This window comes from Lonchura striata, chromosome 1, assembly GCF_046129695.1.
Source record: "Lonchura striata isolate bLonStr1 chromosome 1, bLonStr1.mat, whole genome shotgun sequence".
NCBI lineage: Eukaryota > Metazoa > Chordata > Aves > Passeriformes > Estrildidae > Lonchura > Lonchura striata.
The window spans coordinates 36946742-36973503 of NC_134603.1; the positions used below are offsets into that span (position 1 = coordinate 36946742).

A 26762-nucleotide genomic window follows, 5' to 3' on the forward strand; every position below is an offset into this window, starting at 1 on the left:
CACCCAAAAGACTGAACCTGGTCTCCATTACTCATTTGCTTGCCCACCAAGTGTGTGTGTCCTAGCTCATCTGCTTCCAGTCCTTTGTGCCCACCTCATCTTTCAGTCTGCCTTGTGGCTCCCATCCCAGTGACCAAGTCTCCAGTACACAGATGGGTTCACCACTAAACCCTCTTCTCTCCAATTCTCCTGGCAGCAGGGAGGATGAAGCCCTGCGAGCATAAGGTGTCAGTTTTCCAAATCCTGGCTCCATGTGTTGCCATAGATTGGCCTAGTGCAGAGACCATTGTGATCACAAGTAAAAGTTGTAATTACAAAAGCCCTCTGCACCCCAGAGCCTAGGCAGGAGATGCACATTGTGGGCATTGAACCATCAACACAAGCTGAACAAGTTTATTTATGTTGAGAGGCCAAGCTAAAGCATGAGGCAATCTGTGGGGCCATTAAATGCTAAAATTAAATATGTTTCTACAGGGCATGTGTGAATTGCCCTTTCAAAGGCTTGTAACTCAGCCAGATGCAGGCAGATTTTTCACAGGACAGCAAAAGACATAAGCAGCATAAAACCATTTGTTTTATTAAGTGTCATGTCTCTAATCTAAACTACTAAACTTTTGTCAAATTTATAGACAGTTGAAGACATAATTTACAACACAATACTTTAGATGGCCTGAAAAGCACTGCTTCTGCCATTCTCACCTCTAGCTTGTGTTTGCATACCCATGCACTGGCAACTGAGTACTGTAAACAGATGAAATGAAGCCCACACTGTCAATGCCCCCAGAGAGCAGCTGATTTCCTGCCTCTTCCCAGAGCATCCCCAGTGCCAAGCTACCCATCCCTCCTGTCCTTGGTTCAGCTGTGGCTTTGCAAGTCACTTGTCTTCTCTTGCTACAGGTTCCTGAGAATATTCTGCAACATCTCCCCTGTAGCCTCCCTAGGACCTGTTAATGTGCCCAATCCACCAGCTGCTTTTCATTTCTTTCTGATGTATTCATGGATTCTGTTTAAAATTTATAAATTTTAAACAGTATATATAACTTTATATTACTAGATAATGCATACATTACATTATATGCATGTCCCTGGGACATCTTTTTTACTACCAATACATGTTTCATTCTCATGTGTGTATGGGGGAAGCACTTCTGCAGAAGTGCTGAGAAATTCTCCTTTCTTTGAAATAATTTATAATAAAATAGTAAATGAAAGCCTTTTGTTGTAGGTCTAGTGTATTATAGAATTCTTTTATCACAGGTTTTTTCCTTTTCCCCAAAAACAAGTAGAAATGCACCCCAGCTACAAGCAGAGCAACCCAGGTGCCATCCATGGGCAGTGGGAAGTGTTCACACATTTTCATACTGATTTTTATTAGCTGGTGTTTTACTACTTCTGCAGTAAATTGGTGCTGACTGTGAACCAGCATAAAACATGACCCATAAAAGCAGAAACATATGGTGAAGGAACATTAAGGTCACACTAAGGATAACAACTAGAAAGGTCTGCCTTGCACAGCCCAGCTGGGCATATGGAGAAACAAGTCTGAATAAATAAAAACCTTACATAAGTCACCCCCATGAACAGCCCCTTTTAGTTCTAAAACTGTTCCTGTCGGCATTAGTGCAGACCAGTTGTAATATCCTTCTTTCTGGAAGCAGGATCCCATTTCTGAGAAACAGCAATTAATTTCAGCAGTGAGTTCATCTGAATATCAGGGCTTTTGAAAACACACACATCAGGAGGCAATAATGGCTAAGCCCCCCTCTGTACTTTAAACTCCTTTCACTCTAATCTGGGACATAAAAATCCACATGCTCTAACTCAACATCATGAGGCAATGGGGCAGTGCATTCAAGCAGGCGTTTTCCACTGCATTTTCAAAATGCATAATATGGGGGCTTTTGATGAACCACTAGTCAGGCCGTTGAGCCTTTGGGTGCTCAAGTCCTTTAGGAAACAGCCTCAGGTTGTGCCAGGAGAGGTTTAAATTAGATATTAGGAAAGAATTTCTTTACTGTAAACATTGGAACAGGCTTCCCAGGGAAGTGGTGGAGACACCATTTCCTGGAGGCATTTAAAAGATGTGTAGATGTGGTGCTTAGATACAAGACTTTGTGGTGGACTTGGATTAACTTGAACTTGATGATCTTAAATTTTTTTCCCAATCTAAATTATTGTACAGTTCTATGATTCTTTAAGATATTTTATAGCAGAAACACATTATGGTGTCTTAATGGACAGATTGTACATGTTCATAATTAGTGTGCTTGGCTCTACTTTAAAAGTTTTACCTAACTCTGAATTTACAGAGTGTCTGATAAGCTTCACTCCATACTAGTAATGCTCTTGCAACCCATGTTATCCCAAGAATAATTTTTAATCCCAAATTTGAATAAAGTTATCATTAATTCTCTGTTGATTAAATAAGTATGATTTAACAACTCAGGTTGTTTAGCCAGAATATATAAGTAGTGGTTAGGTAAAATTTTCTTTCTCCTCAAGGCAATTTTAATTTTTCAAAGCTGTTTGCACTGTCAGCAGGTTAAAAGCTAGTGCTTTTGGTGCCTGGGAGGGCAGAGAAGGAGCATACAGCTCTCAGGCTGTGCTTGGAGCCTGTGCAGGGAACAAGCAAAGACAGAGCACAGTCTTCATCACTTGGACTGAAGAGCAAGTTCAGATATCAAGAATGACCCAGATGCAGCTGAAGAAGGGCAGTTCTTGTAAAGAGAAGTGAGTCACAGAGAGGGAACATGCTGCTGCAGCTTATTTGTTGCTGCTGGACCCGAGTGTAAGAGCAAGGGTGACACTGGAGAAAAAAGGAAACGTCAAAGAACAGAGCTCTTTCACATCTTCCCCAGTCACTGAATCCATCCCTTCACCTGGGGATACTCACCCACAGCTTTTAGGTACCCAAATAGCTACAGACATGGATCTTCTACTGTTGGGAGAACGGGGCTAAAAAATTGTGCCCTACTGGCACAGTGATATGCTGAGAGCAGTCTCTGACTCTTTAACTGCTAGGCTTAACCATCCACCATAACTGTTTGTTAAACTGCACATCCAGATAAAACCTCCAGCTGCTCCTAAAAACAACACTTCATCAACAAAAGCCAGCATGAATGCCTCAGGCAAATGACTTGCTTTTGTGTGAGCTCCCTATTGACTAAAGGCCCCTTTCTGACCATCAGAGATCACAGAAGACTTGGCCACAGCTGAAAGGGACATGATATTCTTCCCTGTGCTCCAAATTTTTGCCCCATTTACATGCTCTGAAATCCTAAAGCTCTTAAGCGACAGGATTCCTGGATGGATGAAGACCCTTCAGAAGAGATGGCCCAAGATAGGGGAAGGGCCTGTTGCCATTGGTGCTCCCAGGACTGTCTAATAGATGCAGCCAGGCTCTCAGATTAAACCAAGTTTCCTGTATTAATGCTGGTTTGCATGTTTACTACCTTGCACATTTCAGACTTCACTGAGCTGAATCCTAATAAACATACATTCTGAATGGATTCTTATTATTGTTGCTTCCTCTCCCCTCCCCCCTGGTAATTAAGACTCATTATGTGGAGTCATCAGCTGTTTTGCTTTGTTTCCCATCTGTTCATACAGTACTTGGGATCCCAGATAATACTGCAGATGGGAATGCCATTTCTGCTAGTATGGTTTTGCTCCAGTGGGACTTCATGTGGCCACTGGTGGAAAAATTGCAATGGTTTTGATTAAAGATTTTCCATTTTATAGACACTTGTCAAATCTCAAAATTTTCAAGATCATGTCACTGACTAGAGTCAGTGCAGTCTTTCTTTAAGAGGATTTTCAATCCTTTCCCCATCTAAAACACCTCCATTCTCTGAAGTCAACAAGGTCTCTTTCTTGAGAACAAATCTTGTGCCAGTTACAGGGAAAACCACCCCTGCCTGTGACTGGGAAGAAGATAATGTTCTGGTTCCATTGCTGTTAAATGGAGCAGAAATTGGAATATAATGAGACTTTGCTATGCAAGTTTAATCTCCTGTAGCCCCTTCACATTAGTCTTTCACTCCTGTATCAGTTTGTCATACTGGCACACTGTTTCTGGCCTCTGATGGCTATCAAACCAACTCTGATTTGCAGCCGAGGTATACCTTAATCAACTTATATCCATTTGATCTCGTGCCTAATGCCTAAATTGTCCTTTTCCTCAAATATTTGTTCCGTCTCCCCGGATTTTATTCCCTTCAAATCCATTTCAACTTTTGCTCTCCGAAGCTAAACAAACTACTGTCTTCTATAGCTTCTTGTTGGAAAAATATGCTCTCTGCTTTCCTCATCCTCCCCAGAGTTCTCAGATGAACTTGTTTCAATTTACATGCCCCTGCTGTGGTGACAGGAGCCAAAGCACTGCTAAAGATGATCTACAGGCAGGTACCTGCTCCAGCTTCAGCCCCTCTCACTGCTGCTTAGTGCCTCATTATTTCCTGACCTGCATTTGGAAATTTATTTTAGTTCTCAGTTTGGTCTCAGGCACATCTTGAAGAAGGCCTCCTTTCCCCACTCTGCATTCATTTGCTAATCTAGATTATGTGGTTATGACAGTATTTTGGTCAGTTTTTCTCCGATTCCATTTCCTGACAATTGTCTTCAGATACATAATTCACATCTTGATTTCTCAGCCTCTCTACCACTAAAATTGACACTATTTTTGCAGTAGGCGTCAAAGGTGAGCTTTTCTCCAGGTGTAGAGAATGGTGGCATTTAATTTCATGGGGACATTTCTCTGTAGTCCCAGTGCAAGTCTCTCAGCTGTTACAGCAGCACTGAGCTCAAAGATTCCAGATGCTTTAACAATCCTCTGGTCCAGTGGCAGTTTTAGCAAGGATGGGCTTGTGTGGCCAGGAGGGGCTGCATCTCTGCACCTTGCACACAGCAGGACAGTGCCACAGCTGGGAACCACCACTGTGATTTCAGCCTCCTGGGTAAATCCAAGTCCCATAAGCACTGCCCTTCCCTGCAGCTGGTTACTGGGCAGGTACACCTGCAGTGATGTCTGGGAAGTCAGAGAGGAGAGGTCCCATAACTGGTCAGGCTTTTCAGCCTTAAATTACAGAAATCTAAGAAGCCTCAGTCTTTGCATATTTGCCCCTTTCAGTGGAATATGACTGCTAAAGAAAAAGTCAATGGCCTTGACCTTTTTTTTTTTTGTTAAACCAATAATATAATCAGAAAACCACAAAATTAACGTGTTACCTAAGTGTGTGCTGAAAAAGGAGGAGCAGAGGAGATATTTTCAATAAAACTAGAAATTGTTTTAATAAGGGAAAGAAATGATAGAACAATTGGGAGGGAGTTATATTTAAGATGAAGAATAATGTTAGAAGATCACCTATGCTTAGTGCAAACCTCTGGAGTACCCAGAAATCTCAGTCATAGCCTGAGTTCCACATTATGTTAGAGATATATTAACATAAAGAGGCAAGGAGGGAAGACAGGTAATGCTGGTAGAATTCTGGAGACCTTTTTAGATGCCTCAGATATACATCTGGTTAAAAAAAATCTAGTATAGCACACAATCAAGCTTTCTAAACATAGACTTTTACCTGTGATTGGGCCAAACCATAATTTCAGGAGAAGAAGAATCAAAGCAAATACTCATAGGAGAAAATCTGTTGAAGCTGTGAACTTTTCACCTTTAACAGCAAGTAGTAACCACGGGGTGCAAGATCAGATGGTTGACTTAACCGCCGAGTAACGAAATTAGGCTAAAAGTTAGATCTAGTCTGCCCAGAGGCAGCATGACAAATTAGATTCATCCCCTCCCCATATTTGTATTAGTGCACTTTTTTATTAGTGAACAGATTATAAAAGAAGGCTTTGCCTCAAGGCATGGTTTTCTGGCACTGAACTAATTTTCAAGCTGAGGTGCTCCCCTGAGGACGCAATAAGACCCTCCCTTCTTTGCAGCCAAGGATCAGATCCTCAGCTAAGATTTACCTGTGTACATTTCTCAGCATATTTGGATCTTTAAAAAACCTGCAGAATTCTTTCTATAAAGCTACGTAAATGAGGATCTAGTTTATGAATAATGGAATATTTAGTATTTTTCTAATACTAATTCAGTGTGTTTCACTGACAATATTTATAAAAAATAAATTTGCTTAAACTCAACTCTCTGGGACAGACTTTGTAAACTCACACTGGCTCCCAGCCTCGGTTGGTGGTCAGGAGTGAGAACTGCTGACAATGCAGGCAGCCACCCCCTCTTCATGGCAAGGCTGCAAGCTCATAACCTGAAAGTGTTGTGGCCCTGTGAGCTCTTGAAGTCAGTCATAAGTGTTAGTGTTTCCAGCACGAGGCCTCACTTTGCAGACACAGCTGCATGGCATCCCTCTGACCTGGAAGGGAGCTGTGATTCAAGAATGCATTTCTTTTTCCTCTGAAGATGAAAGACTTTCAAAATTAATTGCATGACATTATGGCCTGTCTGTGTTGTCAGCTTTGATTTTGCTGTGACAAAATGATGGCCGCTCCCTGTCACGGAGAGTGACGCCGTGCCTGTGAGCACTGCACTCATCAAGTGGCAGCAGCGAGGAAAGCATCGCTGCGATCTGCACGGAAAGCAGTTTCCTGGCGTGGGATGCCAAGGGTGAGGCAAGTGCAGATGTTACACTCAGGGGAGCCTGCACGGCCATGGCTCGCTGCAGCTGGTGTTGGCTGAACCATACCACCCACAGCTCTGTGCCAGGTATCTGACTTCCCGACCCCATCCCCACAATCAGCCCAAACTACTGAGGGTAACACTCTCCAGAGGAGTCATTTGGAGCATTCAGAGCTGAATGCACAATCACTAGAACTAAAATCAGAGCATTTAAAAGAGCGGCTCTGCAACCGCCTTTGCATGGCTTTGCAGAGCAAAGGGGGAGCAGAAGCAGAGGAAGAAGACCAATTCCTTTTTCCTTTAGAGGGCAGTGGTGCTCATCGTACAAAAGCTGCTTTTTAAAGGAGGTAAATCCCTCATCGATAGCAGCCGGGTCAGCAGCAGCAGAGCAGGGGCAAGGAGTAAGGACCAGCGCTGAAGTGGCGCCGCTGAGTGCGCTGCACCGTGCAGGACAGCATCTCACCCTGATGTACTTCTGTAATGCTCTGTGCAGGGGCTCATTAATTTCCCCTCATTTTCATGCACAGTAATCAGACAAGTAATTACGGTTCCACCAAGAGGCTTCCTTTCTCCCAGCACACCACAAGCACAGCCCAGAGTGAAGTGCTCCTCACCATCAACGTTTGCCAAATCTCAGCCTCTCTTCGAGCCCTTCCTGTGAGATTTATGCCGGGCCTGTTCAGAGAGCCAAAAAAGAGCAGATTTCGAAGGCAGTACCAACCTTTTCATGGGTTTGGGCGAGGCCTCCCGCTCCAGGTTGGAGGAGGTGTGCTTGACGTGCATGGCGTTGTAGGAGGTGTGGGTGTACTCGTTCTCATCGCTGTAGTCGGGACCCAATAGTGTTCGAGCCCATGTCCCCATGTCATAGGGAGGCAGAGTCCCCCCAAATTCAGACGGCAGGCATTCGGGGTGTATTAGCTGGTGAAGGCTGTTCAGGTTGTTACCGTGAAGAAAGATCTTAAAAAAAAAAAAAAAAAAAAAAGTTCAAAGTCATCACAGACTCCTTACTTCATTAAGTACAATTATAGCACCACTAATGAGGTGTGGAGTGTCATTAGTTGACACTGCAGTTTCAGGTGGGAATTTCAAAAGCTCTCAGGGTTTACTCAGTTGGCAGAAGAGGGGGGATTAACTTCGGGGTGGGCAGCTGAAGAATTACGCTGGCACTACTAACGCTTATGTAAACTCTTCGATTGCTTTTGGCATTTGACAATTTCAGTCTCTTAAGTACCAGATCAGGAGAAGCAGAAGTCAGGAATTATGACTGATTATTGCTACTGTAAGAGGATAGAGGCTTACATGAAGAGCAGTGAGAAGAAAAGGGTGACAGTGGAGCTTACTGAAAGCAGGCGTAAATAGTAGGACTTCAGCATCTGAGAGGGCCACTAGCCCTGCACCCCAGGACAGACATTTCCAGGGATGTATCAGGCTGTGTCACCACTCAGTGCTGCTGCAGCAACACGTTTCTCTAATCCCTCTTTGCTTCCAGGTGGGTCATACCCTTTTCCTGCTTAGTCAGACCCAGTTTAGGATGGGCTCTGGGGTCTCCCGAGGGATTATTCAGCTGTTGTTTGACAGACTGCAGAGAACAAATGCCTAACATGACTGCAGAACCACCAATTCACTTGGGTTTCAGTGGAGAAGATCTGCCTCTTCTGCAGTGTGAGCAAACAGCCTCCAGGCATGGGTACTTCAGGTGGAAGCAATTGGGTTACCATCATGTGAAAACAGTTACCCTGATGAAGGAATGAAATATGAATTTTTACTCCCACAAAAAGAGTTGAGCTAAAGCTTCCCTCGCTTGTAAATTACTTCAGCCAGGCCGGATAATCCCTCCACATTGCCAATTTTCTCTATCCCTGAGCATGTCCCAGTAAAATGCTTTGTTAGTGATAAATTTCTGGTCCCTGGCTGAGCTATTGATTCAATCCAGATCATTCCAAACTCTAATTTTTGATAACAGCAGTGATTCTCTTATACCATATGGAAAATGGAGAGAAAATAAACTAGAAAAGAAAACAGGTAGCTACTTGGAAAATCCAGGTCTGCAGGTTCCTCTCCACCCCACCCTTCACCCTCATCTAGTTACCCTTTTCCTTGTCTTGTCTTTGAGGAATGGTTTGATTAGCGTGTACAGGGCATGGATGTACCAGGGCTGATTGACAAAATGGACTCCTCCAAAACGTGCAGGAAAGCTGTCCTAAAGAAAGAAAGAAAGGAAGGCAGTTAAAAGATGCACTGCTTTATACTCCGGCGGTCAATAGGATGAAAGTCGGAGGAAAAATCTGTCTCTTTCCATCTGCATACGAGCACTGGGTGGGGGCAGGAGGAAAACGGAAAACCAGAAAAGATGCCTGTAAGCGTTTGTATCAGTTTCCTCTGTGGACAGAGGCGGTCCCTTCGCCCCTCCACACACTGACACATCAATTGCCGAGGAGATGCTGAAGATTTAAAGTCGGGTCTCCAGCCACTTCTCATGAACATTTTTTTAACTCCGTCAGGGCATCTGACTCGGCCGGCCTGGGAAGTGAGAGGGGGTTGATGAGCGCCGCTCCCTCGAGGGGAAGCTTTCGAATTTCTCATTGTACAGCGCAAGGCAAGCCCCCGGTTCCCACGCACAGCGCTGCTCAGAGCTCACCTTTTCACCCTTCGGCCTCCCTGCCTCCCCCTGCTAAAATCATCATTACAATGGCTGACCTTTCGGGGTGAGCAAGCAGCACATTACAGGGAGGAGGATGGGTGGGAAATGCTGATAAGTGAAGGTGTGGGGAGAGCGCACCATGACAGCTCCATGGAAACTGCGGGAGCCGCGCTCGCCGGGCGCCGGGCTCGGCGCAAACACCCGGGGCATTAACATGCAGGTAGCGTCCCGCTGCCGAGCTGCTCTACAGCATCCTGCCCTGCCCCGCCAGCCCGGCACGCCGGAGAGAAGAGGAGGCGCTGGCTGGCCTGTCTTTGCAGGTTATTGTACATTCTGGAGGGTATTTTGCACCTACGATCTTATCTAACAAACGCCAGTCTAGGAAGAGCCTAGGATTTTTTTTTTTTTTTTTTTCCCGTGGCATAAATAATGAGACGACCGCTGCTCCTGTGTGCAAATCCGCTTCCAAAGGGAGGAGAGGAGCCTGTCTCTCCGCTGTGAAGGGAGATTCTGATGAAGCCGTCCTCATCCTGTGTGTGCTCCTAACCCCTACAGCTCAGCATGAAAAGCAGAGTGTAATCAGGTCTTTTCCTTCAGGGCTTTGGCTCTGGGTCCCAGGCAGGTTCCTTCCCCCCACAATTAGCACAGGGTGTCCTGGGGCTTTCTCTCGCCTTCCTCCCGAGCATCAGAGATTGAGCACAGCTGGTGAGAATACGGGGTGGATTTGTGAGATGATTTGAAAAAATCCCCTTATACGCCTGCTCTGCAGAGCTTCTGTGTTGCTTCAAGGTCAATTTTTCCCCCAGATTTAGCAATATGTATGCATACACCACCTCCTGTAACCCAGGGCATATCATCAGGACTCTCCATACTCTTTAGCCATGGGTTGCCCTGGCCATCATCTAAAACCATACCAGGGTAATGTTTGTGAGCAGCCACAGGCATTAAGTCGATAACTTTTACTTTTGCTATACAGAGAAATAAATTGCTTCCACCTCAGACATGTTAGTTGATCAGAAATCATTACAAATCTGCATATTGGATATACTGTGAAGGACTATTGGCAAATCAGGCCAGCACACAGGAGGACAAGCACTGTAATATCACAGGTGATCCCATTTTAAATTCCATTTAAATAAAATGATGAATTGAGCCCCCCCCTCCCCCCAGCCCAGTCTGGGTTCTTAGCCCAAGAAAGATGTCAACCTGTTAGAGTAAGTTCAGAGGAGGGCCAAAAAGAGCACCAGAGGTATAGAGCACCTTTCCTACAAAAACAGGCAGAGTGGGTTGGGGTTGGTCACTCTGGAGAAGGGAAGGCTCCAGGGAGACCTCATTGCAGCCTTCCAGTACCTTTGGGAGGCTTATAAAAAGGAGGGAGAGGGACTTCTTATCTGGACAGATAGTGACAGGACAAGGTTTTAAATGAAAAGGAGGCTGGTTTAGATTAGATGTTAGGAAGAAATTATTTTCTTAGAGGGTGCTGAGGAATTGGAACAGTGAAACTGTGAATGTCCCATCCCTGAAAGTGGCTAAGGCCAGGTTTAATGGGGCCCTGAGCAACCTGATTTAATGAGTGGCATCCCTGCCATGGCAGAGGGATTGGAACTAGATGACTTTTAAGATCCTCTCCAACCCTATGATTCTGTTCAGTGATTCTATGATTCTATAATTCTCTTTAAGGATGACATATGTCCTGCTGGGGTGTTCATTTTCAATAAAGAAGAGTGTATTTCCACTGCTTTTCATGGGAGTTTAGGATATAGATCTGACTGAGATAAGGTACTGCAGTGCTGCACGTTGCAGTGACTTCAACTGACTGCTGAGGAACTGCTGCAGAGAGTCTGAGCCCACCCAGCAAAACACATGGACTGACAGAAGCGTGAAGCCCAAAGTGATTTTCTACCATATGACAACCTAACATTGTGGTTTATTGCAGACCAGAGTCATAAAATGCCCATCTAATGCAAAATTCACAAATTCAGTTGCCTTCCTCACACATGGGAATGTAGATTTTAAGATTTGAGCTTTTCACAGATTATTCTAAAAACAACAACAACAACAACAACAAAAACAACAACCAAAAAAACCCACTAAGACAAACTGACCAACTTGAAGGCTTCATATTTGCATTTATTTATTTATTTATTTATTTATTTATTTTTAATTCTTTATTTGTCAAGCTAGCTGCCATCCCACAAGCTGTATCTATAAGGAAGAAGTTTCTGACTCCTTTTCTTTTTGGAAGTAAACTGTCACAGTTTTTCCCAGGCTGTACTGTAGCAGATAATGTCAGTGTAGAAAATCCAATCTGAGTCTGAAGAACAGGAAAGTGAAGAAATGAAAGATTGGAAGCAGGGGAATAACTTTAAGAAACGGAGATTTATACTGACCTGAAAAAGAAAAATTGTTTTGCCTTCCTGCTGGAATGCACAGATTATATTAATCATAATTTTTAGTGGAAAATATCAGTCAGTCTTCATTTTCAAGGGGGAACATGTATTTTTTAGAACATGTTGACCAGCTTTAACAATAGCCAGAAAGGCCCAGATACTGAGAATTATAGGAACCAGCCAGAGGTTGGCTCCCATCTCTAGGAAAAAAAGGAGCAGGATGCACTTTCCTATATAGAAAATGCATTTTATGTTCACCTGTTCACCCAACATAGATTGTTGAGTCTATAAACTATATTCTATCTCACACATCTGTCTTATAGGAAAGCCCTTAATATAAAAATTTTATTTAAAGGCAATTGCTTTATTTTAACTTTGAAGGTGCACCAAAAAGTGCACAAAGATTCTTGAAAAGGAAGCATGAGAGTCAGAAAAAAAACCCCAAAGAATATTTTGTGTGTGTGTAACTTTCCTCTAAACTTTGTTCCTTGCCTTATTAAGCACATTAAGTTCAATTTGACCTTCATCCCTCAGTCCACCTGCTTTTGTAAGGCTGTCAATTAGAACAAGGACAAAGACTTTAAAAAAAAAAAAAAAAACACCAAAGAAATTTGATATGGGAATCATCCAGACACTGTTTAGAACTGCAACATACTAATTTTGTAGAAGTCCCTAATTAGAGCAGAGCTGTCTTGGAAAGAAAAGCTCCTGTCTGGAGGTCTGCCTTGTGCAGCTCCAGGAAGATGTATGAGACATTTCCCACACCCCACTTAGTGTCTCTGCTGCTTTCCCTGGGGCAAGGTGAAAGCAGCTGAAATTGATTTTCTGCTGGAAAGCTTTTGCTTTTAGGAATTCTCTTTTGATTTCTCATGTCTTGTGATTCCTTGGGAAGGTGTATTTTATAATGAGGTACATTTTTTGGAGTCTACTGTGAAATGGACTCTGGGATCATGGAGCCTTTTCTTAACCTGATTCCTTGTCAAAAATACCCCATCCTGAGGATATACTTAAGTTTTATTCCAATGTTATAAATTAAACATAGTACACATGAATTGATCTAATTATTTTTGGGCACTACTGTCTTCCCTTCTAAAACAAGGCTGGATGCATTAGCACATTGCTCAGCATTGAAACTGCAGAGTAAATAAACACATCCAATCCAGTCCTAATCAAGCAAACCTGCTCCTTAGCAATAGCAGGGAATCACAGGATCACAGAATGGATCAGGCTGGAAGAGGCCATAGCCATCAGGTCCAAAGTCCCTGCTCCAGCAGGGTCATCCTAGAGCACATGGCACAGGATTGAGTCCAGATAATTCTTGAGTGCCTCCAGTGAGGGAGTCTCCACAGCCCCTCTGGGGAATCTGTTCCAGTGCTAACCCTGGAGCACAGTAGAGAAGTTCTTCCTCATGTTTAGGTGGAACTTCCCATGCATCAGTTTTCACCCATTCCCTCTTTAGCTATTGAACTTGCTGAGGAGGCATCTGCCCCTTCATCAAAGTCATTGATGAATAAGTTAAACTGAACCTTGTGAGACACCACTAGTGACAGGACTCCAGCTTGACCCTGTGATACTAAATATGGCCCTCTGGGATCTGCCTTTCAGCCAGTTCTCAATCCACCTCACTGTACACTCATCCAATCCACACTTCAGTGAAATAACTTCAGATGTCTTCTTGGATGGATGGCTCACTCCAGTCATACCAGGCTTCTTTTCTGGGACTTAAATTGATCTAAAATAAGGAATGTATCTAGAAATGCTGCAGTAGCACCTTCCCAGAGAAGTATAGGCAAATCGAGAGAGAAAAAATCAACCAAACATAGAGTTTGAGTTGATTTATATGAAAGTGGGGCCATTGATGGGCCTATTCTTTCACCCAAATTGTCTTTGTTTTTCTTTATAGATTTGTTTATTCATTGTCTTCAGTTATTCTCGTCTTTATCATGCCTAAAAAGAAAGTAATAAACACAGTGGAGCTGCAGCAAACCCCCCCCCAAATCCATGCAGGCCTCAATGCATCTTTTGTTTCAAATAGAAGTGTCTTCAAGCTTGCAGGTCAGAGCACAACATTATGGCAGTAATCATTTCTCGTCCCTGCTCAGACCTCCTGTGCAGAAAAATTTTTGAACTGAGCCTGGAACTGAAAACCTGTGGTACACAATATTCCATTAAATAGCTTAGGAGGGGTGCTTGGAAGGCATGAGGTCGATTAGAGACTATTGCTTTTTCTTTCTGCCTGTTCTTGCCTTGACAACACCTATTTCTTTTGGTATAAGTATGCATCAGAAACTTTTTATTATGTTTGGTGTTGTTTGGAACTGCCTGGAAACTAAAAATCAACATGATTTTCCAGCATCTCCTCACACCAAAGTGTGTCGGGAATGCAAATCCATCTTTGAAATATGAAAAACAGGAATGAATCCAACCTGATGCTCAAGATCATTCCTTTCAAACTACATGAATTGACATCATAGACCAAAAACCTGAGCTCAAAATCCATATTACAGCACATTTCTAAGTTGCAGAACATCTGAATTTTGAGAAATAAGCTTTATTTAAATTAATTAAGAATTATGCATTTATTTAAAACGCTTTCATAATCTTTACCCTTTCTAATCAGAAAACCAAGCACACACCCCAATGAACTTCTATCTCAACCATACTTGAGAGTTTACTACAAATCCAAATACAATTCCACTGGAAAGAAAATAATTGCCCCCAGATTCAGGAAGATATCAGTCATAAACAAAACTTAAAGTGAAATGTCATGTAAACTGAGGATAAAACCAGCATATTCAGGCCTGTGCACTTACATAATCAGTTCCCAAGGAGGATTAATGCTCCCAGAGATCATATTAATAGTTCAGGAAGATTTTATTAATAGTTCAGTGGTAGTTTCTCTATGGAGAATTTCCATGAGTGTGCAATTTTAATGAATTGGCAAAATAAGGGAGGGAGGATTTCTACTCTTTAGCTCTTCTGCTTCAGTTCCAAATTCAGCTTTTGAAAGAGTGACAGTGCTTGAAAGTTTTGTTCCCTGATTTTACAACTTTGTCAGATATTGGATAGTCTGTGTCCATTAACAACTTGCTCCTGAGCATGTTTGAATGAATTTCATGTTATGCCCTAGGTATGGACAGAGTGGGCTGTTGAATAGGGCATGCTAGGCAAGAAGACAAAGTGTCCTTCCATCACTACAACTTCAGCTTATAATTTTAATGCAGCTGCTAAGAGATGGATGTTTAGTTTGGCAGGAGGCAGTGGGAGGCCAGACTGGGGCCATGAGGACACTGGGACTGGGCTGCTCCTGCACCTCTACAAGTGTTCCCTGGGGCTACAGGAGCTGGGGCTGCTCTCCCTCACCTTCTGTAGTGCCTCCACTGGTCCCAGGCACACTTCCAATCTCCACCCTGACAAGTTTCTTGTCTTTCTGTTATCTCTTTTTGCTCCCCCGTGTTTTTGAAGAGATGGGAATGCAAAATTAATGTTGCCAGTGGCAATAATTGCAAATCATTTGCTTCTACCTTGGCATGCCCTCAGAGTACATGGGGCTTGAATGTAGCTGCAGAGCAGGGGAAAAACAGTAAAAAGAAAGACATTAGTGCTAGCAGTATGGCAATCCTGACCTGCTTGAATACAACCATAAAAAGAACTCTTGCAGTAGTGAAGAATTCATTGATTTTGGGTAAGCTGTGACTGTAACTGTTCACACCAAAATGCTCTCTTTTCTTTGAAGCACATAATATCAAAGGACTGGAGCAAAATCACAGGAAATTGTGAGTTCTTGGTTTATTTTTGCATCTCATACCCACATCTGTAGATGAAGATGCTCTGAAGTACTCCTGTCAGAGAACCAGAACTGAAAAATGAGCATTGGGATACATTCTCTTAGACATTTTTTTCATTATGTTAGCTATCTCTCCTGCTACACTCAGCAACTTTAAAAATTCAGTAATTTGCAGTGGGTTTCTCCCAGTCATTATTGCACACTAGTGAGGTCCTACATAGCATCTGTTCATGGGTGTTGGCAGATGGCACCAATAAATCAGGTTATAGAACACAGATTTGCTCAGTAAACTTTGATTTGTCCTGATAGAATCATGCTGTCATGTCATCTGGTCTAACAAAATAAGTTGTAACCTTGGGGCAAAAGGGGAATTTCTTCATTACCTTCTTACAAGAAACCCTTTTCTGAACCAGCTCAGAATAATTTAGGAACAGAAAATTTCCCAGAAGCAGTAACTCTGTTGGATTGACACCACATTCTGGTGCTACTTTTTTGCTTGGCATATAATCCTCTTTTATACACTAAAGGCAGAGAGTAAGGCTCCCTCCAGAAACAACAACAACAAAAAAAATAGATTAATAAATTGTATTGATAGAGAAACATTAGGTTCATTCAAGCAGGTTGAGGAGCTTCACTGGGAACAGAGGAATTAAAAATGTGATTAAGAAGTAAAACCGAGAGCACTGAGACACTAATTTGGAAGGCCATGCATGTGTGCAACTTGGAGCTGCAGTTTGTTCTAGATTAGGTCATACTAGGTAAGGCCAGATCAGGATGCTTCTGGTAGAGCAAGAAGAGCGACAGTCACCCCACTAAGGAGGGGTAGTTTAGGTCACAGGCAGTTTAGAAAGGGACATGAATTAGCTGGAGGCTATTTTTCAGAGTTAGTTTAGGAAGTCGGTATGATCTCTGCAGCCAGCTCTAGCAAACCAGGTTACATTGTCTCCAGTGTTCTGATTTTTGGTGTAAACTATAGCTCAGAAACATGTTTATATTCATCTTTCCTAACGCAGGGCGACTGCAAGCTGAGTTGCTTCTATTCCTGTATCTCACTGAATGTGAACGTCTGAAATTAGTTGTGGGGGAAGGAAAAAGCAACAGGAAGATCATCAAAGCTGAAAGCAGTTTTGGGCTTAATTAGGAATGGCAAAACGTGCTGGGCACAGAGCAAGCCTGGCCTGGAGACCTGCTGGGTGAGCACAGTTCAGCAGGGATGTGTCACACACCAAGCCCTGGGCCAAGCATGACCCGTGAGCTGTGGCTGCTCAATCAAAATCATCATGGCAATAAAATCCCCGCACAAGATTTAGATCACTGAAAGAAGTGTCCTCCCTCCAGTCCTTTCTCCCTGACACCAGGAGATAAAATGGTGTGTTTTATCTCCACTTGAGCTGTTGGTGGGCATTTGTGGATGTGAGTTGCTCTCAGTTTTGGGGGTGCGGTAAATAAGTAGGTTTCTTTTGTAGGCAGATTTTAATGCAGGGCATTCTGAAGTAAAATGCCCAGCAGAATGAACACTTCCACCAAAGAAAGTAACTCAGCATTAAGACACTTTTAACAAAGAAGCACCCTAATTTCCTAGCACCTTGAAAAGAAACTACTCAGGAGCACTGGGGTTGAAAGTTTGGCATTGAAAACTCGAGCCAAAAACCCTTCTATTTTTAACATATACTTTTTGAAAAAGAATAGAGAGAATAGGGTGGCTTTTTTTAAAAATAATTTTCTAGAGTTAAGCTTTAAAAAAATTAATTAGTACCATTAATCACTGTAGTAAAGAACACCACTGTTTTCTTTAGCTGATCTTATTTGAATCTCTCTCCTACCTATTTCTATTTCCATAGACAGGCCTTGCACTGATCCTGAAGGGCAGTAGATCTGCAGGACACTGTGACTGAAAGCACAGGGAGTGAAGGAATTAGGGCAAAGAAGATGGCACTGAGGCAAATTCAATAGCATTTTAAAGGCTCTTGAAAGGAATGAGTTGAGTGCATGCAAAGTCCGTCATGAAAAGCACAACATACAGCATTTATGCCTTACTTCTTGTCCAGCACTGAGATTTTAAACAAAAAGTCCTATACAGAGACTGTCTCTTTCAATATGCGCTGTTATGCTGAGATTCTCTACATTGTCTATGTAAAATATTTATTCTATTTTTTTTCACACTGCCACTTGCATATATATATATATATATATATATATATATATATATATATATGTACATGTACATGTATACATGTATCTACACACACACACTTGCTCTCTACCGAAATAGCTGTGTGTGAGCAAACAGCAGTGAAGGCCAAACTGCCATAGTGAGGACAAATGCCCACAGCATCAGTTAAAGTCAGCCAAAGAAAAGCAATTAAAAAGGTCTTGTGGCACTTGCTTTGCTTCTCAGGAGACCTATTGACTTTGCAGAGAAGCTTTTCATCTTTGCCCATGGAAGCACCAAGGTATTAAACAGAATTCCTAAAGTCGCATTACACTTGTGATTGAAAGCTGGTGGTGGAGAAAAGGAGATTTTTTTATTTATAGTGCTAGGCAACCTATTGGTGTTAAATAGAAGTCTGATCTAGCCTGGCTTGAACAATGTGTGGAATCATCTTAAAAGCAGCATGGAAAGGAGATTATAAACTATCATTGTGATGCGATTATAACCTAGCATGGTCAAAAGAAAATGATCCAACAATTTTTTTAGTGGCAGTTGTTGACTGACTAAAACAAAGTAATAGATGCAAATTATTCCTTTTCCAGCAAATATCTTTGCATCTAGCAGTAAGTTAAAATAATCCTTTGTATTGACTCCTCTGTACAAGTCCTTGAAAGTATCACAGACTCTTAGCACTCATTTTCTCAGAGCTATCTGTTAAACAAGAGCTAGATTCCTGTCTCATTACACTAAGAATTTTACATTTTACTCTAATTTGTTTGAGATGGAAACCTTATTTTAAAATTCAAGGTTTCCCTTCACTTAGCTCTTGCACAACCCCTTTTTAAAACAAATTTTTTGGTCCCTGTCAGCTTCAATAAATGTCCCATGGTGATAAGTGTCCCATGGTGAAGATATTTTTTCAATTTTTTATTCCCTTTCAACAGGAGTGTGTGAATATGTGTGTTTGTGTGTGAGAGCAAACCCCATGAGCTACTTTGTTTTAAAGGGAGTCAAAATCCCAAATGCCTGTGCAATGGGGGAGACCCTACTCTTGGTGGGTAGAATATGAGGCAGCTCACACTGCATCAGATAAATCCCTAACAACAGCATCACCTTTGCCTCATACAGACTCTTATTCTTCAGAAGTCTAAGGAAAAAAACCTCCCCACCCTATTTTCGTGTGATTCTGTCTCTGTCCTTGTTCCAGGCTCCAAGTGAGATTGCTTTGCTGTCTTATCCTATCATGCTGAAGGGAAAATTGTTTTGTGTATTTATATTTCACAAAGTCCCACATAGTCACCAGACTGATTTAACAGGAGCAGACCAATGTGTCAGGTCTGCAATAAAATATAATCTCTTTGTGTCTGCCCTTTTGTGATCTCTTTCTCTCGATATTTTTTTTTAATAACAGAATAGTACCTTGATAATGAGAAACCTGACCATAATTTAATGTCCTTGGAATAAGTTTTGATAATAAAAAAATATGAGTAACGTTAAAAATACACATGGAAATATTTAAAGATACATTGTGGAAAATATATTTTTTAGGAAAGCTATTTTTACAATATCATGTGCAATTCCACTTTCATGACATTTTCAACAACACGCACTTAAGCAACGAGTCATGAAGACCATTTTCTTAGAGCCTTGTACTATGCAGTACAAAGAACTGATGTTTTTCACTGATGTTTTTTCCCTGTGGTTATAAAAGCAGGCATTGCTAGTAGTACCACCAATAGCTAAGATTGTCTGATTGTCTCTGATCGTCTGACTTGTTGCAACTTTGCTGTAGCTACACATTTTGTGCCCAAAAATTTCAACAGGGAGCCAGACATATTTTTATGGAAACAGTGTTGGAGGCTGGGGGTGGGGTGAGTTTCTCCATGGGCTCGGAGAAAGAAATATTGTTTTCTGCATTTCAGAATATTTCTATGATTGTTGGAGGATGGAGATTTAAATTACAGAGCTTTTGGAGCATGGACCGAACCTTTCACAAAAGGTTTTCCTGGGACATGTGGCTTTAATGCCACAGAGAGAATTTGTAACTCTGTGTATGTGTGTGTCCAAACTCACTCAAGGAAGTGTGGAGGCTGTTTCATAAGCCAACCAGTCACAGTGATACCCTCTTGCCTTAAAAGCTACGATGAGGCAAAATTCTTGGAGTTCATTAGCTATGTTCTCCCAACAGAGAGAATGAGGCTGCAGCCCCAACCCACAGTGGGAGGTAGAGCTCTCTCTGCAGTGGTTTCTCCCAGAGATGTCATGTAGCACAGGTGTAGTCAGGGCCCCCTGAAGCTGTACTTTGATACTCAGATTTTTCCTTTCCTAAGTGCATGACTTTGCCATTTCGATGTTCTTTTTGTGCTGTGTTCACCACTTAAAGCAATGCTAGGCAGCAGTCAGTGCTGCTCGTTGCATAATCACTCAGAATCAGAGCTTTTGTCAGTTTGGCAGCATTAAATGTCACCTAAACTTTGTACTCTTTGCTACACAAAATACATGCTTATACCCTCTGCAACAGCTCTCTCATTTCCACAACACATCCTCCCTTCAGTTCACACTTTTTATTCCTCACTACCTGGCTTCACTGCCACCTTAACTCTGACTGCAAAACAGCTTTAAAAGACAGCAGTAGAAAAATGGTTTCTGATGTCTGTGCAGGTAAAAGAAAAGCAGAGCATTAATGAGTGCAGTTCCTCAGTCTTTCCAGTATCTCCAGCCAAGCATGGATATGAGACTGTGGACGTAGTACCAGCTCACTGTTCAGCCCTTTGGCATCCTGTATAATATCATTGCTCACACTACAGACCCTAACAAGAGGAGTCTGAGAGTTGCCAGCAAAGTTTACTGCCTGAGTAGTGCTTGCATTGCATTCTCCAAAAGTTTATTCTAAATTTTGTTTTCAGGCACCACAACATCATGCAAGCTCATGATTCCTTCACTCTCTGGTTCTATGCCTTAAAAATTTGCTCTGATTATTTTTTTCAGAGCCAAGAGCAGGGAAAATATTTCTCTGAATTTTCTAAGACTGCAGTTCACAGGAAGGTGTGACCCCATTTCTCAACCACCTCAGATTAAAAAGCCATACCCATTTTAATTCTCCTCTTTCTTTTCATATTGGGTTAAAGTCACACATTAAGTACTGCTACATGAGATCTTAAATGAATGAGTTTTGTTGGGTTTTTTTTTCCCATCCAGAGACTGGAGTATCCTCTTTCATATCTCTGGAGGTCATTAAATTTGCTAGTTAGGTACAGGACAATTTGTCTGTACCTTCTTCTTTAAAGGTTTCCCATCAAGAACTCTTCCCACCTAATTGCAGGCAGCAGCATATCCTCCTTAATAAACTCCAAGCACTGGGTACCAGTGCAAATTTGCAAATTACTTGGTGTCATTAACCTTAATTTTTGCAAGACTTTCAGCACAGTGGCATGTATTGTCCCTCTAGCAAATTGCAAAGATTTTTTTTGGAGTGGTAGTGCTTAGTTCTAATTTCAAAGTTTTTCCAGCTTTAAGCTATGAATGGGATCTGATCTTCCAAAATTACTTACCCCATGGTTCTGTGGTATTTTGTATGTTGAGGTACACGTGCATCTCAAGTTGCCAGACTGCTCCTGCCTTGTCATATTCCACACTTACTATTGACTGATCACTGGTTACCCAGGGCTTTGGGTTACAGCTTCTATTTAATGCTGAAGCTTTTATCATCTTTATAATATGCCACAGAATTTATTATAGAAATGGGCAGGAAGGTAAAGCTTATTTATTATCTGCTTTGCTGCAAAACCCATATTATGAGCATAAATGACAGCAATAAACAAAAGAAAATAACCTCTTCAGACCAGAAGAAAATCTATATCACTAACTCCCTGCATTGAACAGTTGTTCCAAGATGAAAGATTTCCTTGTTATTAGGAATGTGCCTGGTGAAGAGAAGTTATCAGAAAATCTGCATTCCCTATTAGCTGCTACATAGTGTTGCACGTGTGCAATGCATATTAATCCCACTTATGTCCACCAACTCAATTAAAACCTCCTCATTATTGAAATCTATAACTGGCACAGCAATGTAACCAAGATTAGTAGAGTGTTAATTTATGCTACTCACTGGACAGCTCTCCAGTAGTGTTATTTCCGGAAGGAAGTAAAATATTTTGGCTGAATATACAGAAAATTGAAAAACATTTGGAGATTACGACCAATTATTACAATGATGTAACCATTACAAGGCCAATGATGGTCTGCAAGCTAATAGTATTACTGGATGCTTTGCAGGTGCTTCATCTAGGTGTTTTGCTTTTGGTTTTTTTCTCACTTTTGGCAATGACACACCATATATATACTATAATGTGCATGTACAGTACATCTTTGCATGAAAATTGAAGATAAGGTCCACTGATAACACATTTACAATGCAGAGGTTACATTAAAATATTTATCTATTTCTGTCAGGATCTGTTTGGGAAAATCAGTTCACCACTTTTTGGTAACTGGTACTATCAGATTCAAAATTTTAAGAATAAAAAGTTAACAAACTTTTTTTTTTCCCAAATTGTCTCCTCTAGGTACTATGCTGTTTCAATTTTTTAGTTGCATCTTAGATGCACTGTGTTATACAGCCTGAGAGATCTCTCAAATAGGTTCTGCTATTTGAACTGATTGAGTTGTGAATGGGTTCAGACAAAGAAAGTCTGCTCAGTGTGAAATCCACCACTGAATACAGCAAATTCCACACTCAAGATGATTATTGAACAATTGATTTTCTCAATAGTAAACAGAAAGAAAATCTCTTAACAGAAAAATGGAGAAGTTAAATGATTTGTCAAAATCAAAGCTCTTTCAGGCCACAGAAGGTAGGTGAAGTAGTTTGCCCAGTACTTCAGTCTATATCCATAAACAGAAGTGCCAGTTTTAAGGTAGCTCAGTTTTTGACAAAGAAGTTGTGAAGCACCTTGGTTGTTCAAATTATTTTGGGAAAAGAAAGTTGATTATTAAAGATTATAAAAGCAATCTAAGCACTACAGTCAAGATAAAGGGAAACATGAGTTGTTTGTTTTCAAACAAACAATTCAATATGGTACAAATAAAAATTTGGCTGTGATTTATGTTAAAAAAATTTGGAATTCAGTTTATGATAAAATCACAGATTCTGGGAAAAATTATTCAAGGAAGTGCATCCTGAAATACCCAGAATATACTTAAAACAAAGTATTTGAAGGACCTGCCTGAAATTCGAGAAGGTTAAATGCTGTTTTGATGTTGTGGACATGAAAATGCACCCACAATTTTTCTGCCAATGAGACAGAGGCAGGAAAGCATAGCACCAGCAGTGTGGGAATCCACAGAACCCACAGTGGAGAAACGCAGGGTGGACAAATGAACCCCACAAGATAATATCTGCAGTTTGTAAAAGGATCACAACACCTCACAGGCATTTAAATACATCAGCAGAGATCTGCAGAGGAAGGAACACACTTCTTCATGGCAGCCAAGGAAATCAGCATAGCATCATAGGATCACGGAATACGCTGAGTTGGAAGGAACCCACAAGGATCGTCAAAATCCAACTCCTGGCCCTGCACAGCACCATCCCCAAGAGTCACACCATGTCCAAATGCTTCTTGAACTCTGTCAGGCTTTGGGTTGCGACCACTTCCCTGGGGAGCCTGTTCCAATGTCCAACCACCTTCTGGGAAAAAAAAGCCTTCTCCTTATATCCAGGCTTAACCTCCCTGGGCACACCTGCACAGGCCATTCCCTTGGATCCTGTCACTGGCTACCACAGAGAAGAGATAAGTGCCTTTCCCTCTTCTTCCCCATGCACCTGCAGGTTTACAGAACACAACTGATTTTCCATGATATTTAGGTGCACCAGAGACATCGGTATTAGCAAAGACAATACACTTTTAGTTGGAGTGAAACTCTGGTCATAGAGAGGTTAACTTTTATTATATAACAAATTTGTGCCAGTAAGTGTTTGGACAAGGAATAATATTAAAATGTATGGAAAAGTAAAAATTTCTAATGGTACCAGAAGTAAAAAAATGTTTATTATTGAGCTGAAAATATGCCACTTCTGGATCTCAGAGACTGAATTTATGCAATGGGCAGACAATTGTCAACATCAACTAAAAAGTAACCTGAGGATATTTCTGGGAAATAAAGGAACTCTCAACAGAGTATGAAATAGAGATGAAAGGGTCAAGATGGTCCACTGCTCATCTACCCAGGAAAGTTTCTCTAGCCATAATTTGGGCTACAATAGGAGAAGCATATTGCTCTAGGGAGAAAAGTATAATGAAGAAAAACAAGTGAATGCATTGTGCTTACAGATCATGTAGAAAGCAAGCAAAAACATTGAAATATTTCATTTGCATAAGAATGACCTGAAAATGGCAGCTATCACAATGTCTCTAATGAGAAACTGAAAAGGCAATACACTTGGGAGGTGACCTTATGAAACTGAGGCCTCCATATATGCATGATCATAATCTCTTCATTAAATTATTTCCTTGGAATACCATTGAGTTTCTCTGGGAGCACAAGGCTTTTTCTTGGAAATACAAAATATTTGACAGTGTAAACAATATTAAATTATGCACAAATTATGGGGGGGAAGTATAAAAACTCCAATCTGGAGGCCTCAAGTAACTCAGAAATTACGATATAAACTAAACAAATTAAGATGTAAAGATTAATTCCAGTAGAACTCTGGAATGTCTCCCCCAGCAGACTCCTCACATGAGGAGACATAAGGAAATTTGCACCTATCTAGCTGCCTGCAGGAGCAGCTTGAGAGAACTTCTAAGACACATACAGGAAGGGTAGGTCATAATCCGGTCTGAATTTAACGTTGTGAAATTACCATGGCACCAATGATGCACTGGAGGTCACATGAACTCTGAAGACAAGGTGCCTGTGCTTGTCAGGCAGCTGTCAGAGTCCCTTTGGTCTCACAGGTATTTTGAGAGAGAGCAAAGCAGCAAGTCCAATATGGTTTGTGGAATGTGATAAAGGTAGGAAGCAGTCATGCCAATGTGCAGTGAACTTGTCCCGGGTGCCAGCGACACTGCTGCACCAGATGGGCACAAGCAGAGGTGGAACAGGTTTTCTCATCTGAGACAGCTGAGCTCAAGGACCTGGGACAGCAGGAACTGAAAGACTTGACTGTGGCAGAAATGGCAGCATGGATATTAAAACTGAGATCCAAGAGTCCGTGTGATGCTACAGCACACCTTAGGAGTTAATTGAACATGGATAGCTGATGGTCTTTGAGATTCTGAATTACATTAGAAATCACTGATGGTGTGGCTAGAAAGGGGAGTTGGGGGAAAATAGCCAACTTGCAGGAGGACCTTAAAATAGATACATGGCAATAAATGATTACTGGTTCCTTTCCTACTTCCATCAATCCAGCCATGATTGGTTTATAACCCCCTCTGTCGCCGTGCTCACAATTTGGAGTGGAAATGTGAAACAGCACATTCTTTGCGTTTCCTTTAAAGGTGGCAGGAACAGCCTCCTCTCCCTTGCAGGGGATAGCTGTTTCCCACAACTGCTTACAGGAACCACATCAGTAGGAAGCAAAAGTAAGGAAAAGAATACAAGAAGGAGGCAGTCAACGTGTTCTCCCCAGTGTCATTTTCACAACAGGATAATTTCCCTAGCTTCAAATCTCCTGATCATAACAGCAAACCATCTGCCTGTAGAAAGAGGACACTTCAAGAAAGAATATTTGGCTTAGTCATCCTGACACATCACAGCTCTGCAGGGTTTCTTTTATTCTAGTAAAGAGGTTTTCATTTTTAATCCTGTTTCTACACTCTTCAAAGAAACATTTAGACATTGTTTTCATGGTTTAATCTGACAATTCTTCTAAAAAGCATAGTGAGACAAATAATCAAGCATACTACAGAAGTATAAATCTAGTAGTAGTAGCAATTGCAGTAACAATAAAGCACAACTGCCGTTAAAATATTATGGAATCAGGTACCCTAAAAGACAGTTTAAAGCATGCATAGACTCTACAATAGAAATATCAGCCATGTTTAACACCAGTGACAACCAAGGATATGCACAGTACTGGTGTTTACAGGGACACAGGACTCAGCTCCCTGTGGCAGACCCAACTTCTCTCCAGGGCACAGTCCAAATAATGGCCCTGTGTGGGCTAAGTTCACAGGGCCAGGTCGTGTGACTGGATCTGTCCTACGCCCATGGATGCATACTCTTGCATGTTACACAGTCCTTTATCTTCTCTCTGACCTTCCCTCTTGCCTCCTCTGGTCTCTTCTCTCTGAGGTGGCAGTGTAATGTGCACAAGCTGGAGGGAGAGGTGCAGTCTGGTGGGACACTTGTTTCATTTCTCTGCTTTCTGCTGCCTTTTCCTACTCCTCCAAGAAAATCCCTCTCTAGTAGATAAAGATAGTTTCTACTATTCTCCAAAGCTTGTCATAAGTTTCAGACTGCAAACAAGGACTTGATGCTAATATTCATGTGTCTTTTTGGTGCCTTTCCTCCACCCCACCACCCTCCCCTTGTTATCATTCCTGCACACTTCCTATCATTAATAGTCCTCCTCTGGTTCAGCTGAGTTTGTTGAAACAAAACCCACGACGATATATGTCAGTCTGCATTCTGTATTTCATTTGATTGACTTCACATGTGTTTTTAGAGCTACAGGTCAAAAGCTTCATTGCTCCCACTGCTTTATAAAGCATTCTTCTAAATAAACAGCACATACCACAGACATGCCTGATCATCCTAGCAAAACACAAAGCTATCCACACCAGCTGGAAGCTGAAGAAAACAGCACCTGCCTGCACACAGCAAATCTGTGTAAATCTAGAGACAAAATGAAAAGCCTTGCCTCTGCTCAGACATGGGAAAATTTACTGTGAAGTGAGGCTCAACATGTCAAAACAAGCATTTCTGAAAAAGCAGGAGAGGTTACTGTCCCATTACTGCTCATAACCTCCTTGAAGCTGCTGGCTACCATTCCTTGTGGAACCTGGTCCTCTGAGGATCCCTGTCACATTACATATTATCCTTTCACCTGAGGATGGCTTAGGTGCACCTGATATTTCTGCCCTGAGACATCAAAGAGTATTTATGATCTGCAGCTGTGGAAAACTGCAAGATGAGGGGTGTATACTAAT

The 26762-nt window shown here is 41.7% G+C and overlaps 1 protein-coding gene across 1 annotated transcript in view; it reads right to left on the reverse strand.

Moving 5' to 3' along the window:
• The window catches only part of CLVS1 (clavesin 1), a 99436-nt gene that overhangs the window by 10934 nt on the left and 61740 nt on the right, over window positions 1-26762 (reverse strand). Inside the window, exons 4-5 of the mRNA XM_021555646.3 lie at window positions 8724-8834; window positions 7356-7591 (exon numbers count right to left, since the gene is read on the reverse strand). Coding sequence (XP_021411321.1) covers window positions 7356-7591; window positions 8724-8834 — 347 coding nt within the window. The remainder of the gene's footprint in view (window positions 1-7355; window positions 7592-8723; window positions 8835-26762) is intronic.